At 42.6% G+C, this 20,236-nt stretch overlaps 1 protein-coding gene across 2 annotated transcripts in view; it reads right to left on the bottom strand.

Moving 5' to 3' along the window:
* The window catches only part of ZSWIM8 (zinc finger SWIM-type containing 8), a 53,779-nt gene extending 41,105 nt beyond the window's left edge, over positions 1-12,674 (bottom strand). The window contains exon 1 of one of the 2 annotated variants that reach the window (XM_063163780.1): positions 12,005-12,674. In XM_063163780.1, the coding sequence (XP_063019850.1) occupies positions 12,005-12,182 (178 nt within the window). In that variant the 5' untranslated portion in view covers positions 12,183-12,674. The remainder of the gene's footprint in view (positions 1-12,004) is intronic. The other variant, XM_063163779.1, reaches the window with a different exon arrangement.
* Between the last annotated feature and the right edge of the window lie 7,562 nt (positions 12,675-20,236).

Here is a 20,236-nt window from a genome sequence, read left to right as displayed (position 1 = left end):
GCAAAGATACAGGCTCCTCATTCCCCAACTATTTGTGCAGCATAAATCTTAAGAAAAAAAAGCAACTTCTTGACACTAAAATACTGGCTGTACCAAGCTATAATAAAGTTTCAGCTACTTGTTTCTCAGATAATACACACCCCAAACAAATTCCCTGCAAAACACCTCAGCACTCACAAAGCCAGCTGCAACAACAAATGGAGAACAACAGTCTTTGGTGGAATTCATCTGTGTGAGTTTTTCACACACTGTGACAGATCAAGAGGGTTAGACAAGAACAGGGATCAAGTGATGGAGATAGGATGCTACACATCCTACTGCTGATTTACTGTTAATCAACCTTGCTCAGCACACAGACTAGAGGCCACATTCTGACCTGAGGGCTCCCTTGGTTTTGTTTTCTCTTAATGTTTCTGTACTTTTAAAATATCCACATACTCATGGCAAGCAAGCACACCTAATCAAATGATCCAGCAAAAGCAGCAAGGACAGGACACTGTAATGCAACCCTCAAGTATTTCAGGCAATTAGCCACAGGAATAACTCTAAAAATATGGTTTTATCCAAGAGGCTTGTATGGCAGGATGATATTCTCATCATGGAAGAATGAAAGTATTTATATACACACATTTTTTAAAAATCAAAAAACATATTCATAGAGAGAACTAAGTGATCAACAAATGAGCAAAACACTCTGGAGAACAAAGCAAGAGACACTTTGAATCACAGGTACACTAATTTGTTCACAAAAAGAAACCAAACAAGAAACTAGCAGGATTATTTGGTTTTATTTTTCTGTCTATGCAATTCACTCATTAAATATGCATATTAGCCTTCTTACTGCCTGTAAATAGTGCAGAACTCTCAACTAAAAATTCGGGCTTTTCTAAAATTTACAGATAAATCTGCTCCTCTTATTTGCTTTTATCTTTCTCCTTCTCCATTGCTACTACCCCCATAAGCTTACTAAAAGCACTAAAACCCTAATGGGATCTGTGTTTACAAGACCTTCTTATATCTCTTATTTCCTCAGCGAGAGTTATGCAACTCTGTCTGATCACATAAACATTTTGCAGCAGTAAAATGACATTGAAAATTATGTCAATGAGTTGCAAATGCAGAGATGTAAGACCATGCTGAAAGCAAAAATAATTTGGGCGAGGCCTACATCAGCCCTAAGCCACACAATGACATTTTTATGTATAAAACAGTTGAAAAGATGAATAAGCAACATAATTTTTTCATTAGCATTTAATGGGTAACACTGATGAGATTCATAGCCACAAACCATTAAAAAAAAACAGATCCCAGATGGGCAGATTACAATCCAGAGTAGGAAACTTCACACTTAACTGACAAACTGCAGCACTACACAAATGCCATTACAGACACCACAACATTTTAAGAATGGCAGTTTTTTTGACCCAATGCAAAAAGGGCTGTTTTATCACAGGAGGGTGTCCAATTCACCCACAAAGTCTCTGCTACCTTCAGCAAAAGCCATAGCAGAGTCAAATTTCATCTGAATTCAATTTTTGAAAACTGCTTAACACTACATCACAAACAGCTCCTATGTGTAAGTCAAAATATTGAATGGCTCAAATTGTCTTTGGTTGCTGGATTTGGATTTCCCTTCAAAATGAGAGAAGTATATTACTTGGCTGACAGCATATACATCTCCTGGACTCATGACTTCTGCCTCCAAGATTAAGATAGTTTAGGAAGCTATAATTACTTCCTTCTATAAGGCAGGCCTTAATATACATTAAAATATCAGAAAAACAATACTTGTATTTTATTAGCACACAAGCCCTGCAGATTTGCAGAACACAAATGATTGCAGATTTAGAGGGCTGTGTGGGTGGGGAATCTTTTCAAGCGTCAGTAGTTCTAAATCTGCTAAGGCTTGCAGCTCCCTTCTGCACATTTCTGACAAACCCACTCCACTATGGTTTTCTACATTCACTCTCTGAATGTATACAGAGTTAAAAAACCCCACAACTGAAAACCAACTGACTAAACTTTGCTCACCTGTGGAGAAATGACATTACCACAGTGTTAACACTGATCAGAGAGACTGCACCTCAAAACAGCTTTTGCTAATGAACCTGAGCACCTGGTGAATGAACAGAGGAAGAATGCCACACCCAGCACAATTCCTGTTGTTTTAATGTTAGACTGATTTAAAACTATTTTATCTTTAGATCATTACTTTTAAAGTTATGTCTTTAAGCATTCCAGGGTCATGCCAACTCCTGGTAACACCTTCACTTGACTTCATGAGTCAAAAAAAGCCCTAGAAAAAAGAAAGCTGGTTAGGTTTTACAATGGTAAGCAATAACTTACCAGAGAACTAAGAAGATGCATGATGTCTGTTTAATCTAACATTAAGATTTCTAACACACTAAGAATTTAAAGAGGTGCATGGCTGAAAACTTTTTGCACTCTGAAGGTCAGCTGGCTGAAGAACAGATTTCCCTTCTTTTACAAAAGCTCTCTTCGTTATGTCCTTAAAGCATCATAACTACAACATTCTTACTATATTAGAAACCAGATCTCTACAAAGAAGACCATTTTATTAACACCTTCAGAACTATAGTTCAAGGGAAATGTAGAAAGCTACAAGTTACATTTGGTAACAAAGAATATGTTTGATGAGGGAAAGGGAAAAAATCCATTATTCATTTCCATGACTTCAGAACAGAAACATCAGCACATTTCTCCAACACTACCTTGAAGTCCTAAGAGTCAACTTACCTATGTTCTGACTAATATTTCAAGATTTTGTTGCAAAGGTGTACAATGCACCCACAGAAAACATCTGCTCTGAGAAAATGTAAGGACCTCTTAACATACAACTCAAATCTAGATCAGAAAGGTGTTTTTTCCATCTAATTTTATTGCTAATCCTATGCAATAACTGAAAATCTGCACAAGGCTATGTTCATGAGATTGGAATATTCTATGGCCTTTTTTCAACTCTCACCTACTCTAACATGACTGAGATCCCAAAACCCTGATACCAGTATTAGGCAGGTAATGCAGCATTCCCAACTTGACAATCACCTCAGAAAATTCAGACAAGAAAATTCTTATTTCAAACCTTTCCATTTCCTTCCCTAAAAAAATTTATTCATTTCATAAAAAGAGCAGTCTGGGCAAGCAACTGACAGCTGCTAGAAATCCTAAAATAAACAGCAGATTTTTGTAAAGCAAGACAGACAGTGCTACAAAACACTGCATTCATGCCAGTGCTGGCCAAGGTTTCATGACAAATTGGGCAGCTTGCATTCAAAATAAGTCTACAGCTGATGAGGCAGATTAGCTTCAGGCAAGTCATTTCCCCTGCACTGTCACTCCTTGCTCTCTCACCCCATGCAGAAAGAATTCTGTACAACCAGGATTGTGCATTCAGAGCACAGGCAGCAAACAGCTCCTGCCTCCTGAAAGCAAGACTCAGTGTTACCACTTACTCCCACTCCTGCCCCACACAAGGTATTTCAAAAGCTCAGGATTCAAAATTTTCTCCAGGGGCCTATGACCAAAAAAAAAGCTACAAAGACCAACACAGACCAAATATTTTTCTGATTGTAGATGATGGAACACAAATATAAATCAAAGTCTGACTTCAGCACAGCTGAGAATCAATCTCTATCAAGAAGTATTGATATGTTTTCAGACACAAAAGGAAGTCACACAAAACACCATGCAACCTCCACTATTTATTTGTGCTGGTCTCTACAGCACCATCCTTAGTAACCATCCTTAAGTATAACATGCAAAATTAACTCCTAACCAGCTTTTTTCAAGTGTCTAAATAAATGCCAGAACAGTATCACTTGGCCTCCAGACAAATGCACTGGCAAATGCTGAAGAGGTGCATTTACTAAATGTATCAGCATGTCAGGAGGCCAATTTTTGGGGAGCTGAAAGGAAAGTTATCATCTGAAAAGAATAAAGGAAAAGCATTCTCACCTCTAGAGTAAAAAAAAATTTAAACAACTGTCAGGAACTAGAAGAAGGCATCAACTCTCAATATCACCAACTGGAAATCAACAGAGGTTTAAATATCTATTTCATAAATACAAGAACTTAGATATCTCAATTCTTTTGAAAAAAATCTTACCTGACTCCTTTTTTTTTCCTTTGGTTTGATAAAAATCTCCCCAAATCTAACCTTCATGCAAGGTAACAGAGCTCAGTCAGCAATGTCCTTCAGCTCCAGGCTGTCCCCCCCAGGCCCAAGGCACAGCAGAGCAGTCCCAGCCTGTTGGACATGAGCTTCCAAAGCTGGCAGCACCCAGCAAGCCTGCCTTGAGCTCTCAGCCCCTAGCAACTGCATTTTCTCCCACTCAAGGTAAAGCATTCATGTGATCATATGTTAATAACCAAGAGCTGGAGAGACTCTCTTCTAACAAGAAATAAACTCCCTTCCATTTCCTCCCATCACCTGCAGGGAGAACAAAATGGGCCAAACAAAACTGGGTACAAAGGCACATATGAAGCAGGAAGGCATCTACAGAATGTGTGCAGAGGAAGGGTTAGTTACAAGCATGTCCCATATTTTCAGTGCACAAAAATAATACCTAAAGCACCCCTGAAAACTGTGAGGCACTGACTGACTGCAGTCCAGTGCATGAATTTGGCAAGGCAAATGAATAATACCTCCCAAGATCTTCCCAACATCACAAGACTGAAGCAAAGTCAGTCATCTTCTGAAAATGTCCCCATGCACTACTGCTGTAAATGCAAGCAGTCAATGAAACTTGGAGAGATTTTAGGACAAATACAACCTTCTCTGCAAGACATGCATAAGAAGCCCAAGTTACAAGTATTTTCACCCAGACCTCTGGTAAACAAATTTACCAGTTACATTTCTTTCTTCCTCCCATCTCAGCATTCACTGACCTAAATATGAGGTAAGAAATGAAACTACAAGCAATATGCAATAGGAACTGTAAAGAGCTCAGGAGAATTGCTAAAAGATGCCCTATAGGCTTCACAAATGTATTAGCTTCTCAGAAAAATGGTAATTTCATTTGTACACCTATTCATTACACACTACCATGAAGCTTCAATGTCAAACCCTGACCAGGTACTTTTACATTAGCAATCATTTCCTAAAAACATGGAACTTGGGCATTCAAGCCATTATTAGGCTATTCAATTAGCCTTGAGCATGGATTAACAAGACTTCATGTTGGTGCACTATCCAAAGGATGAGACAGATGTGATTTTACCACCTAAGAATTCCAGTACAGGGATATTAAAAAGAAAATAAAAATCAGTCACAAGAAGAATCAGTCTCAAGAATCACAACTGGTGATACATGAAGGTAAATGGGAGCATATGCAGAGAACAGTAAACCTGAAACAAGACATGGACAGATTCCATAAGGCAATACAATACCCAATATTCACAGGTTCAGAAACTTTTCTGTACTCAACCAAGAACCTCATTTTGTCACACACACTGACAAGATGCCATCAAGAATGGCCCTAATGCACACAGGCATTATTTTAATGAATGGCTCTAAGAAAGAGTCTAGATGGTATCTTGGTACTTTTATTTTAAGTCACTTTTTCTTTCCTTTTGACTGGGGAGACATGCTCAAAGCAGCATCTTTAGAGATCTCAAGTCTAATGAATAGAAAAGCCACACTTAACTTTTTCCACTAGTTTATCTGTGGGGAGGTTTGGGGTACAAGCAAGGCTAATTGAATTTTAAAAGATTGGTGTTTTCATGTTCAGGTCTCCATCAATGAATTATTCATGTTTACCAGTATTTCTGGGTAGCAAAGAACAATGACCATCTGCTAAAATTTTTCATCTCTCTGAACAGAGGAAGAAGCCAGACTCAGTGGCCCAGGTGTTCACCTGCCCACTGCTGCAATAAGCCACCACATAAATGTCTTAACTTGGGAGAAAAAAGTACCCCTGGATGCCTCCCTGTAAAGACTAACTGCTGGCAGATAAATTCTGGGTAATATTTCTTTTATCATGCTACCTAGTTATATTTTTGTAAAAAAAATGTGGACTTCTTTTTTTGTACTGTATTTCGTCTCCAAGGTCCCTCTTCTTCCTTCTGTCAACTACATTTCTCCCCTCCAGCATCCAGCTTTTCTCCCACTAAAGGACAGGATTTCTTCTGAGGACAGATATTTTTCTTCCTCCCTCCATCTTATCAATTTATCCTTTCCCTTTCTCTCACAAGCCAATTTTTATCCCACAAGAGAAAGAAGTGTGAAAGCCTTACTGTATGTCTCACAGTCACAAGATCAGCCTAGAAGACAAAAGAAAGGCTAAACAGTCACTGAGACACCAAGAAATACTCAGGTCCCCCTGCTTCCAGCAGCTGAATAAGAATGTTAAGATTTTGTTCAAAGACACTCCTGCAATCTTTTCAGGTTTCCTCCTTCTATGGAAAGACAATGTTTTAATTTCCAATTTTTTTCTCACACCAGCAGAGATTAAGGTAAATACAAAAAATCAACTCAAGCTTTTCCCAGTTTACATATGTTCAGCTTTTGCCTAATTGATACTGGTAAATACTGACGCCTTCATTTTTATTTTTTTTTCTTCCAGCAATCTAGAAACACAAATAATGACTCATTGTAGAAGAAATATTTTATTAAAACTGAGTACTTTTCAAAGCACCACTTTTCTCAAAACACATAATTCCAGAAGATTTTAATTAATAGGTATATAGCAACCTGACAGAGCTCCTTTGTTTCACTCTTTTCAAAGACAGTACATTTCCAGCTGTATGGAAGCAAATATAGATGAACTAAAAATAATCAAAACAGCAAAGTTTCCACAAGCCTTGCCCATAATGTTTAAAGCACATGGGGAAATGTGGTCAAAGACATCACTTCCAGTCTTTTCTGTTAAAAATGCTACACAACTACCCACAGCCTTGCCAGAAATAAAGAAGAAAAGATGCATCAAAGAACACACAAACTATGAGAAGAATGAGAAACTTCTGATTGCTAATCTTACACTTAACTGCTCAAGACTACACAGCTTCAGAGGAGGCCATTTAAAAATGTGTCATATGTCATTTTGAAATTAGAATCAGTATTTCAAGTATTTTGTACATTATGCAACACTGCCATTCAATGTTTAAAAAATAAAATTCTAAATGTAATATTTTAGCTAGTTGACACCTATGTGCTTTGACTTTTACTTCTGGAGGGTTCAGAAGGCTGTTACAAACCAGGAAGAGGGAGAAAAGTGCTTAATACACATAAAGTGCATTAAAATAAAGTTGAAAAAAATAACTTCCAGCCATGACACTATTTTATATTAGTCTTATAACTGCTTTACACTCTTACACTTAAATAGGTAATACAAAAAGCTGTAGGTCTAAAAGGAGCAATGAAATTTTAAAGACATTATTCAACTTTAGGAACCAAAGAATAAACAGGTTTTGACTCCTTGTTAAGTTTCTTATACAAAAACAAACAAACAAAAGCTTCCAAATCAATTATTGATATTCTAAATAGACAAACATTTACTCCAGAGTTCATTAAAGTATGTAAAGATCTTTTGAAACTGTACATTCCTTTTTTTCCTCTGGAACAAAGTACTGTATATTACCTAGAACACAGAAAATGAAAGAGGAGATGCTCTTTGCTCCTGGCTTGTAACTGGCGTAAGGGACTGTTCAAATCACCAACGTCGATTTCTCTTCCCTCAGAGGTACTGCTGGGGCAGGGAGAGAAGAGAGGCTTTGTGCGTTTGTTTAAAAGACTGCAAAACAGAGGTTGACTTCTAGATTTCTTAGCAATCCTCAGGAAGAAAGAGTGCTCTCTATACCATTTATTCTTTTCCTATATAAATAATGAAAATCAGTCACTGTTATTTTACCAGCACAGGCACTGCTCAGACTCTGCTCTCTGAACTGATCATACCTTCACCTCAAGCTCTGTATAATCCCTGCCAATGATTTTCTCTATACAGCTTGTAGTTTTGAGGCACTGTGCCCAAAACTTCACAATGTGGGTGCTCCTAACAGTTTGAAAGAACAAAAACTGTCTGCAGCTGGATAATGAGAATATTTTCCAAGAGAGCACTATCTGCATAATTTCTTAATCAAGTCTGAGGGGGTTCTGCAATACAGCACACAATAATTCAAATTTACAGTAAAGGAAAGGAAAGGAAAAAAGTCAAGTTTTCTCACTAGCTGCCTACTGAATACAGATTCAACACAACTCTTCAGCACACTTCCAACCAAATCCACCATGAATGAATAAATATAAAATGAGTAAATATACTGTGAAGACACTATTTAACAATCCTAAAGTATTAATGCCAGCTTCCTAAATGTTTGGTAAATATTTATGCTTCAGAAACCGTGAAACAAAGGACTAAGGGTGGGAAAGAGCTTTGAAGCTTTCAGGAAGAAACAAAGGCACAGTGGGTTTGAAGAGATAATGAGTGTACTTGAACTCTTATTCTTACAAATTCTATCACAAAAATATTTATGTGAAGATAACATTAGATGTTTAAACATTTGCAGAAAGACTACACTTACTTCAATTACCAATGAAAAATACAACTGCTTTAAAGTGAGAAAGGCATGAGAGGATCATAATGGCTCCTGGGAAAGAACAGACTTGTCCAGAAAAGGGCAGAAAAGGCAGGTGGGTACATTTGTTAGTAGAGGGTAACAAATTGGTGGAATGTAATTTGATATCTAAGGAAAAGAGTTGGAGTTGCAGATAGTTTGTATCTCCACAAGAGAAGAACCAGATAGTTCTGAACACACTGCAAGGACGCTGTACCTTCAAACATCCATTCACCTCAACTTCAGAGCAGAATGCTCTGTCTGTGTGTGCAATCAATGATGTATACAGGAAATGACTGGCCAAATATCAGTCAGAAGCATTACACCACTCAAAACTAAAAACACAAGGGGTAAAGCAAGCAATCAAGGCAAACAAGAGAACAAGGCATTTGTAAAAAAAAACATTCCAAATCATCACAGGACTCCCAGTACTCCCAAAACTGACAGGTTTCCTCCAGGATTTCAGTGCAGGTGAATCAGTGGAGATTAAGAGTAGTTTTGAAATCTAAGGGCATTCATGAAGTGGACACAATGCATTCCTTCTCCACACTGGCAATTCTACACATAAGGAGAAAATTCCTTTCAAGAGTGCAGTATAGGAAGAGTGCAAGAGGACTTTACCATAGCAGAAATTAAATGTAAGAAAAATCAACCAATTACAATTCTATTTTTCTGATATAACTACTCAAGATACCTGATTTTATAAAGAAATCAGCTCCAAGGGTCATATTAGAGAAACTCAAGCATTTCTCTCCCCCTTCCATCATCTTCTAGCAAACCAATGGGGTGATTCACAGAAAAGTGAATAACTCACCTTTTTGGCAACCCTCTGTAGTGAATACTGTGTATATTTGCAACCCAAGCCTTATTAGGAAATTTCCAATAAGCATGACAGTAATATTAAAGATACCCAAGAAGAAAATAAAAACTTGCAAAAAGTAAGAAAGCCATAACTACCTCTGTGCAGGTAGTTAGTTTGTTTAAGAGACAGCCAACAGCTCCTCCATCAGTCTTAGGGGGATTCTCTTTGAACCAATTAAAGAAGAACTAGACACTTAGAAGGACAAACTGAAAACAATTGAAAAAGCTAGAAATCCTTTCTATTACATAACTTGTCTGACTAATTCCACACCAAAATACAGGCTAAGCTCCAAATTGGAGGAAAAGAGTAACAGAATATAGTTCTGTAGACTAACCTAGTGTCTAACCTCACTTTTTGTTTTCATAGGCAACAGTAAAATGGCAAACTGTGGAAATTAAAACACACAGCTCAATTTTGAATTATCACATTTGAAATGACTCACTACAAGCAACAACCTCAGGACCCAGCAAGTTCTGTGTTTTCTGACTCAAAAACAGAGTCAAGAAGAGGTATTAAAAACTACAAAACTGGTACAGGAGTTCTGATATCCAAGGAAATTCCAGACAATGACAGATCTCACGTCAGACCAGACTTTCTGGCAACACAACTGTGTACAGTAAAGCACCTGCAAGTGTTCCACAATGGTAGTATCATATGTGACTTCACAGCGTGAATAAATAATTATTTAGGCCACAAATCCACATTCACGTTCTTCTAAAAATAACTCTGACCAGAGCCTGGCAATTGCCAGTAAGGGCCTTAAAGGAGGCAACAGTATCCTCTCAAAATGTCCCTCCTGTTAAAATAAGATTCTCATACAAAGGCATTAGGTGTCTAATAAAGGAGGCAATACATATATTGCTGAAATATATGGATCTGAAATATATGAACCAAGTACAAGCAATAAAAGCTTTGCCTATGCAAGTCTGCAGAAAAGCAACATCTCAATATCACGTAAATAATTACAATTATCACAGCAATGCTAGCTATTGTGTCTTACATGTCAGAAAAGAGCCTGAAGATTGCAAACATGCACCATCTACTAAAGTATCTTTTAATGCAACAAGTGGGTGTCAGCAGAGAGAGCAACTGCTGCTTGATTTAATTCGGTCAAGACAGCTCAAGGAACTAGGTCAAGACCCAGAAGAGCACTCATTCATACACTGAACCAGTGGAGAAAAGTTGGCTAAAAGCATCTAGAAGTTGAAAAAAAAAAATCACCTTTGCAAACACTAGTCTGACTTGCAGAGCCATGCAAACCAATATGCCAAACTAAAGATGTCTTTATTTCCACACCAGTATGTTTTTAAAAATTCAGCTCCTTTCTAGCAAGATAACACGTTCAACAAGACTTAATGCAAAACATGAAATAAATATATATGTATATGCTTTGCCCCATGCACAATGCTTGCTTCTGCATCTCAGGACTCACAGATTTTACAAATGCCAACACAGTTCCCCTTCTTTACAGCAGTAGAATTTAAAACTTAATCTGCTCTGGAAAGCCTATGGTTAATGCAAAGTGTACTTTATGGTACTAAACCAGCAAAAACTGAACATTTGTCCATAGCACAACATGGCCAGATTCCAATTCAATTCAATATAAATTATATTTCCTGTTCATGTAAGGGCAATATTCAGAAGAGAATAAAGTTTTACAGTTCCAGATAGGGAGATATCAATGAGGCAGGTGATGGTTAAAGATCAGGAAAAGTACTGACACTGGCCTGAAGAAACGGGAGATAAAAAGAAAAGTAAAAAAAGTTTGTATAATTTCAGTTAACTGTGTGTCTGGCTCAGTGCAAAAATCACCTGAATTCCAGGGTCATGATGCAGTAGAATAATAGAGAAATCAAGTTTTTTTAAAAAGAAAAAAAAAAAAAAGCAAAGAGCTAAGAGCTATATGCTAATTAAAAATAAAATTCATTTGCTAATGTTGCCTATTTTGCTGTCTGCAATTAAACATAAATTACTATCAGCAGAAAGGAAATAAGACAACTCTTGAAGCAGGCACACTGCTGTTTGCCGACTTCTTTGTGGCAGTGGTAAGGCCCTCCTGCTCCACTATTGCAAAAGAAAGAGCTAATTTACTAGAAAAGAGGAAATGCCAAGAATCAGACAAGGAAAATGGACTGCTCTGTACAATGATGGCTTACATGGCTTTACATGAGTAGCTTGATGGAAGTAACAAAAACCTCTATGAAACCTTAGTGGACTTCAATCAAAGCCTGTGGGAACCTATGCAGTTACTCCCAGCCAAGTCTGCAGCTTGTTTATAGAAAACAGCTTTCAGATTTCCAAGGGCAATCCCACAGAGTCTACTCAGAAGAGCAGCATCACAATACTACGAGTGCACGCAGTGACAACTCACCTAAAAGACAGCATTGCCTTAAGAACCCCGGTGAACTCACAGTTTCAATCTTTGCACAAAAATTATCCCGACAATGAATTATACACAGGAGCTCTCTCTACCACTCTGAATTTCCTTCTGCAGATCTCTTCACCTACCACCCCCCGATGCCCCACAACTTCCACGAATCCAAAGAGTATCCCAATTAAACCGGGTGACCTCACCTTTCATTTTGACCGTGGGGGAATTGGGTCCAGCCGATTGCTTCCTCCATCCTCTCCAGTTCTGGCAAAGGCTCTCCGCCTCAGAGATGAAGGAACAAAGAGAGTCTTCCTCAAAGCGATCGGAGTCTTCAAATGAAAACCTCTCCCCGTCCTCCCACTCTGCGAACATGAGTTCCATCACATCCGACAGGCGACGTGGGGAAAAAGAAGAAAGACAGGAACAGCACTGCTCACTTTTAACAGGTGAATGGACTTGAGGGCTCTTGCAACACTTAAAATCTCGGTTTTGATTTGATCCCCATACTACAGTACCAGGAAAAAACAAAGTCAGCGCTGGCTGAGATGAGAGAAGCAGGAAATAACTAAGAGACAGCTGGTAAAAATTCCATGGGGGGGAAACAAAAAAGTTCTTTAAAAAGTTAAAAAATGCTTATGTCCACAGAATGTACTTGAGGCGGAGGGGGCTGGTCAGTCCATGAGAGCTGCCTCCAGGCGGGACAGGTGCGTGCCGGGCACACGGAGGGTCCGAAGGCTCCCGGAGCTGCAGGACGAGGGAAGGGGCCGGCTTCCGCCTCCGGGGCTCCCGCGGGGTGGGGGGGCCGCCGGTGTCCGTGCGCAGGGCCGGGTCTCCCTGAGCTTGTGCTTGTCTCACTCCCGGCGCAGGAACCGGGGGAGGGAGGGCAGGGGCACCGGCGGGGGCTGCGGGGGAACAACTTCCCTCCCGCTCCGGGGGCTTAAAAACAGCCCGCTGGGGCCGGAGCGCCCGCGGAGGGGCGGCGCGACCTCCCGGCTGCTCGTCACGGGCGCCGGCACCGGCAGCGGCGCGGGCGGGCAGGCGGCGGCTCCGGCCTCACGGGGGCGCGGGCGGCGGCCGGCGGGGAGCGCCCGCCGCTGGTCCCGGCGGGCAGGGTGGGGGCAGCCCGTCGCCGCTCCGGTCGCGGTGGCCCCGCGGTGTCTCTATGAGGCCATGGCCGGCGGGCCCTGCTGGACGCCCCCGAGCCCGGCGCGGCCCCGGCGGTTCGCGGCCCCGGCGGGTCCCGTCCCTGCCCGGCGCGGGCACCAAGATGGCTCCGCGCTTCCCAGCTTCACCTGCGACACCCCCCGCCAGCTGAGCGCCGCTTCCGCCGCCGCGCTTCCGGCTTCCGCCGAGCGGGGCATGCCGGGCGGGCCGGGGAAGGAGCCTGCGGGCCCCGGGACGGGACGGGGCTCGGCCGGCGCCTGCCGCTGCCAAACGCCCAGCGGGGCCCTTGCAGGGGCCGGAACAAAGCAAAGGCCCGTGTGGTGCGCCTGCCCGCGCCGCCGTGGACAACGGGAGGGCGCTCGTTGTGCTAAAATGCGGGAGTTGCCCCGGAACGCAGCGAAGATGAGTGCGTGAGGTAGAAATCACTAAGGTGTGATCAACTGATTGAAGATGAAAGACATATACAAGTTCTCAGTAACAATTTTTTCTTTTAAAGAAAAAAACAACAGTAAAGGAGATCAAGGAGGAAAAAGGAAATAAAATGAGACCATGGCTCGAATAAGTCCCGTTCAAGTGCAGTGAACGCTTTCTTTCGGCCGAGAGCCCCTCGCAGTCAGAGGCCGAAGGGAAGGAGGGTCTGAGGAACTGCTCGAGTCTGAACAGCTCCAAAACTCGAACAGAGGAGATAACTCATGTGCCAGGTCTGTGAGGAATTGCATTCGCTAGCTAAGGTCCTCCTATCCTACCCACTCGGAAAATAGCAGTGATGCTCTTTTATTTTTTTTTTTCTATAATTCTGTTTCTTGGAGTTCTAGTTCATTTCCCCATTGAGAGAGTTGACTGGTTAAGTACCAAAGGACAAATTTGCTCTTAGAGTACATGTCAACCAAACAGTTGGACCTACACCTCCCTTCCTGTGTTTGCACAGAGGGGAAAAGCAAATGATGGGGAAATAATAATAATAATATAAACATAACAATAAAAAGAATAACATGCTAAGAAATAGTAAATGTAGAGCTGGGAGAAACTGAAATGCATCTGGGAACATTCACTATCTTCCTCCTCTCACTGTAGTCCGTGATCAAAAAAAATTATATTAATTGATGAGTTTTCACAGAGGGTCCTAAGCAATGCGCCTGTGATCTTAAAGGAAGCTTCCTGCATAGTTTGTCCTTACAAAGGTAATGCTTCCAATTCAAGGTTTTGAACACAAAGATGCATTGCTGCAGTGTCCATCAGCTGTAAGAGGTCACTCAGTGAAATGTCAGGTCCTTCAGTAGCTACCCAGGCAGACATCCCAGGGGCACTGCGCAGAGAGGCAGCTGGAGGCAATGTGCCACAGCACAGCATGCCAGGTTCTGGCTCCTGTGCTGCCTAATCCTACACCAAAGTTGTCCTGTGCTGATGCCTGACTCGATCAAATCTGTGCTGCCAAAGAACCTGATAGTGCCACACCAGCAGTAATTCAGGAGAGAGACACACCTGCCTGATAATGGGAATTCTGGAGGGTTACATCAACAGCGCTCTGAGTCAAGGGCATTGCAGAGAATCTCTGCCAGGTGAGAAAGCAAGGATACACAAAGGCATTGTAATATTTGGTGCAGTGTTGCATTAAAGGAGGGTTTCACCTCAGGAAAGGTGTTTCCCAAGTGAGAGAAAAGCGTTTGGAAAAGAATAAAAAAATGCAGCTGAAAATTTGAAGAGTATATTCAAGAAAAAAGAAATTAAATGCATTGTGTCCAAGGAGTGAAGAGGTAAAGGGGGGCGGCACCGCGGGGGGCGGTGCAGCGGCAACCAACAGCATGGGTGGGAGCGGTAGGAGGGGACTGAGGGCGAGGCCGCAAAGGGTAGGGGGCGGGGCAGCAGGGTACTGCCATTTTACGGCCATATTTACGACAGTCGCTCTTTACGGCCGTAATTACGACAGTTGCGCTTTTACAGCACCTTTTACGACAGTCGCGCTTTACGGCCGTTTTAGGACAGTCACGCTTTACGGCCATAACTACGACAGTCGTGCTTTACGGCACTTCTTTTTATGGAACTTTTACGGCACTTTACGGCATTTCGCAGCACTTTACGGGTTTAATTACAAATAATTGAAAAAAATTTAAACAATGAAATTTATTTTGTGAATTTTTTCTTTTTTTTTTTATTTTTAATTTTTCTTTTTTTAAAATTCTTTCTTTTATTTGGTGCTGCCCAGAACAGCCCAAGCCAGTGATTGTGGTGGTGTTTGAGGGTCTCCAGAACGAGGGAAGAGATGAGAATCTTGACTCCACCTATCAGAAGGCTGATTTATTATTTTATGATCTCTATTATATTAAAAGAAAATGGGTTATTAGAACGATACTAAAAGAGCAAGGAGACATCAGAAAGCTGGAAAGGAATGAATAATAAAAACCTGGGACTGCTCAGAGCCCCAACATGACTGGACCATGACTGGTCATCAAGTAGAAACAATGCACAGGAGCCCAATCCAAGATGCCCCTGTTGCTAACCATCTCCAGCCCACACTCCACAGCCAGCAGATTGTTATTGGTCCCATTTCTGTTCTGAGGCTTCTCAGGAGAAAAATCCCAGCGAAAGGATTTTCATGAAACACGTCAGTGCCAGGTGATGGCACAGGCAGCATTGGCTGGCCGAGGTCACTGTGTCATCCCTGCCAGCCCAGGTCTCACAGCAAGGAGGAGAGAGCTCACCCTGTACTCCCCCTGCAATACAGAGCCCCAGAAACGGCCTGGTCCTAAAACAACCCTCCAGGTACCCTGAGAAATGCCCCAATGCCCTAAAACCCCTCCAGGTACCCACAGAAATGATCCAGACCTAAAAAACCCCTTCAGGTACCCTGAGAAATGATCCAGACCTAAAAAACCCCTCCAGGTACCCTGAGAAATGATCCAGACCTAAAAAACCCCTCCAGGTACCCTGAGAAATGATCCAGACCTAAAAACCCCTCCAGGTACCCTGAGAAATGCCACAATGCCCTAAAACCCCTCCAGATACACTCCATAGCCCTGAAAACCCCTCCAGGTACCCTTAATAGCCATAAAAACCTTCCAAGTACCCTCAATGCTCCTAAAAACCCCTCCAGGTGCTCTGAGAAATGCCCCAATGCCCTAAAACCCCTCCGGGTACCCTCACCATGCAGCAGTGGTTGATGAATGATAACTAACACCATTGAACCTGGTTTAGCTTTGGGTTAGCCTCGAGCCTCGTTTAGCCCTGGTTTAGCCTCGTTTAGCCCTGGTTTAGTCCAGTTTAAGCCCGGTTTAGCCCTGGTTTGCTCACCGTGCAGCAGTGGTTGATGAAGCGCACCAGGTTGCCGCACTTGGTGGCGTCGATGATGGTGTCATGGAACAGCTATGGAACCTGCTCCTTCAGATGAAACTCATCATACCAAAATTTGCACTATTGCTGCTTCTTAGCAGTAAAGTCTTTCAAAATATAAATAACAGGTACGTTAGGACTTAAGCATAGGGATGAAAGATTGCCAAGAAAAGGCGATTCTAAAATGCAAGAACAACTGTGTACAATATTATAGACAGTAAAATGGTATGTATTCTCTACAGCCTTCCCCTACAAAAACTGTCATGGACAGTTACCTGTCGCGGAACAGGTAACTGCTGCCGATGCCCTCCTGGGCGTAGCGCTTCTCACGCATGCCCGCCACCACCTGGGGACACCATGGGGACATTGAGGGGACACTGGGGGGCTCTGGGGACACCAAGGGGACACTGGGTGACACGTACCTGCCGGATGTTCTGCCCCACCTACTCGATCACCATCTCATCGGCCGCGATCGGCTCCATGGCGAACAGGCCCCACTCGTGGATGCGGCTGCGGCCGAAGCAGAGCCGCTTCTTCCGGAACTGCAGGGACACGGATGTGTCACCAGGGTGGGACATGGGGACAGGTCACTGGGGTGGGGACACCGGGACATGGAGACAGGGGACATGGGGACACAGGAATGTGTCACCAGGGTGGGACATGGGGACAGGGGGACAGGTCACTGGGGTGGGGATGGGACATGGGGACACGGATGTGTCACCAGGGTGAGGATGGGACATGGGGACATGTCACTAGGGTGGGGACACCGGGACAGGGGGACATGGGGACACAGGGATGTGTCACCAGGATGAGGATGGGACATGGGGACAGGTGACTGGGGGACTGGGGTGGGGACAGGGGGACAGCACATGGGGACAGGTCACCAGGATGGGGATGGGACACGGGTACACAGGGATGTGTCACCAGGGTGAGGACAGCACACGGGGACAAGGGGACAGGTCACCAGGGGTGAGGACAACACGTGGAGACAGCACAAGGAGGGGACATGGGGATGTGTCACCAGGGTGGAGATGGGACACCAGGACATGGGGACACAGGGATGTGTTACCAAGGGTGGAGACAACACAGGGGACACGGGGACAGGGGGATGTGTCACCGGGGTGGGGATGGGACACAGGGACATGGTGACACCAGGGGTGACACCAGGGGTGACACCAGGGGTGACCCGAGGTCCCACCTTGAGCTGGTTGATCTTGAGCAGGTCGCTGTCCAGCAGCGTGGCCAAGCCAATGGTGCTGAGCAGGTGCCGCTGCTCCAAGCGCTGCTCCGACAGCACGTGGTTGGGACCCTGTGGGGACAGGGGTGACATGGTGGGGACACTGAGGGGACAGCGGGGACACCGAGGGGACGGGGACAGCATGGAGGGGACAGCATGGACATTGAGGGGACAGGGAGGGGGAGGGGCCTGAAATTGGAGGGAGGGGCTCAGAATTGGGGGAGGGGCGGGGAAATGGGAAAGAGGGCGGGGCCACCTCAAAGAAGGGGAGGGGTATCACCAGACCCCACCCCCCTTAATTGCCTCAGAATGCGAGGGGGCTTGGGGGGATTTTGTGGAGAATTCTGGGGATTTTGGGGAGGGTCTGAAGAGGATTTTTAAAGCTGTTCTGAGGTATTGCAAACTCAATTTCCCCCATTTGGATTAAACATTTTCCAATTTTTGACTAATCCTTGCCACAGAAGACTTTAAACTGATGTTGTCCCAGGTGCTGTCTCTGGCATCTTGGAGAATATGAACACATACCTGAGAAAAGCCTTATTCAAAACTAAATTCACCATTTGTGAGATAAGTGACTGGTACGTACATACATACACACATGGAAAATAGAGTCAGTAGGGAAACACTGTGCAACAGCTGCTAAAATTGCTGTTATACAGCAGGAGACAACAATTATGGCTAAGACCTCATGTAGGAACGTAACTGTTACTCTTCAGAAAGAGAAGATGGCATTTACAGATAATATTGCCTGCAAGAATTACTGAGCATATGTTGTCTGGCATCTTGTATTTCACAGGATACAAATATATTTTCCTCTTCCTTTCACACTAACCTGCAGGAGCATTTGTTTTTTTTTTTCACACTTCTGCCATTACCAAAGCTGACAGTCTGGCAGGGTCTAATATGCACTATGCATTCACAGATAGAAGCACCAAGCTAAAGGGAACTGAAATGTTCTCCATTTTGCAGAGGGGAAGAAAACAACTATTACACTGCAAGTCCTCTTTTTTCTGTCAGTATCACATTTGGACGTTTCCTTAGCCAGTGTGAAAAGATTGTGAAAGCAGTAAAATAGCTCTCTCCTTTGTCCAGAGAGCAGGTTAGATACATCCTTTATGGAAACTCAGCAATTGATAACTCAGTTTGTCTAGAGAGTGTACTACTCTAACTAGCAAAGTTATACCATTGAAAGTACTCCAAGATTACTCTTTTGATGCAGGCAAAACATAGTTCTTGGTTTATTTTCAGTTCACCAAAAAATAATCAAGGAAAATTGATAAATGTGACACTCCTTCTCTAGCAATCTACAATTTTAGAAATCAAAACTGGCAATTAAAAATAATAAGTGCTGCAATAGCTGACCCTTAAAACACCTTTGCTGCAGAAGAAAGGTTTCTGTATTTGTTTCTGAGGGTGCAGTCAGCTGGTAAGTGAAGGATAACTGTTGGGGAATATAGGAAGCCCATTTGTTCATGTCAAGGCCACATGCACTGCTCTGCAATGTATGCAAGCACATCTTGGCTAAGTGAAGTAATGCTCTGCTGTGTTTATGTGCTTCTCATATCTTCAGGAACAGAAGCTTTCCCCATGCTATGGAACCTGCTCCTTCAGATGAAACTCTGAATAACAGGTACATTAGTACTTAAGCATAGGGATGAAAGATTGCCAAGAAAACGTGATTCTAAAATGCAAGAACAACTGTGTACAATATTATAGACAGTAAAAAAGGGATGTATTCTCTACAGCCTTCCCCTACAAAAATAATCTAACCATGGAGTTACAGATGTGAGGGGTTTTATTTTAAAAATTGAGTTCATGCTACCTCTCATCAGATCCCAATGGGAAGTTCAATCATCAATTAAATTGTCAATCTAAGATAAGCTTCTCTCTTACAAATAGTGTGGTTGCTACAACCACACAGCAACGCTTTGTTTAAGAAAACACACCTGACAAGTTTTGTGCCCATGGGTGTGGCTAAGGGTCAGTGCTGTTCCAGTTCCATATATTTAACTGGCCTCTTTTGTATAAGATAGAGGAGGCACTAACAAAGATATGATGCCATGGTATTATGTCATGATGACTGAAAACTACCTGGACTGCTAGATACAGAGACAACACCTCAGTCACTTTTCTTTTTCTGTAATAAGTGAGGGGGAAAAATAATTCCCTAGACCTGTTGACTTGAGCAAGTAGGATTTATTGCACAGTACTCTGTAAAATCAGTCAAGCCTTAAAATTATCTGAATGCTTATTGGTAAAGAGTGTTCACCCATTCTACCTGCAGATCTCATATCCCTGGAGGCAAGCTCTTTCAACAGGATCCTCCTTTATGAGACTTAGAGATTCTCAGATTAAATCTGCTGCTTCTATTTTCATCTCTCTTCTCTAGCCAGGTGACCAACCCTTAGCAGGTACTGTGGCTGTTTTGTGCACTGCCGCAAAGGCTACCAGCTATTTTAGTCAGATCTTCATTTTCAGCCATGTTCCTGCAAAGTGCTGTGACAAGATCCTATAAAACTTCCTATCCAAAACTTTAATGCATTCCTCAATATAATTATTTCACATATCTTCTTGGGGGAAGGTAACTAAATTTGTGTAATTCTGTCTTCACCTTTAGTGTTAAATTTAGCAAACTGTATTTATTTCGGATGGTTAAATGTAATAGCAGTAGGAGTTTAGTGGCATGCTCTTTGCTTATTTCTTCAGG

The sequence above is a fragment of the Melospiza melodia genome, chromosome 9 (genome assembly GCF_035770615.1).
Source record: "Melospiza melodia melodia isolate bMelMel2 chromosome 9, bMelMel2.pri, whole genome shotgun sequence".
NCBI classification, from domain to species: domain Eukaryota; kingdom Metazoa; phylum Chordata; class Aves; order Passeriformes; family Passerellidae; genus Melospiza; species Melospiza melodia.
The sequence above is the reverse complement of the archived record's forward strand: the minus strand, read 5'-3'. Positions and strand labels throughout refer to the sequence as shown.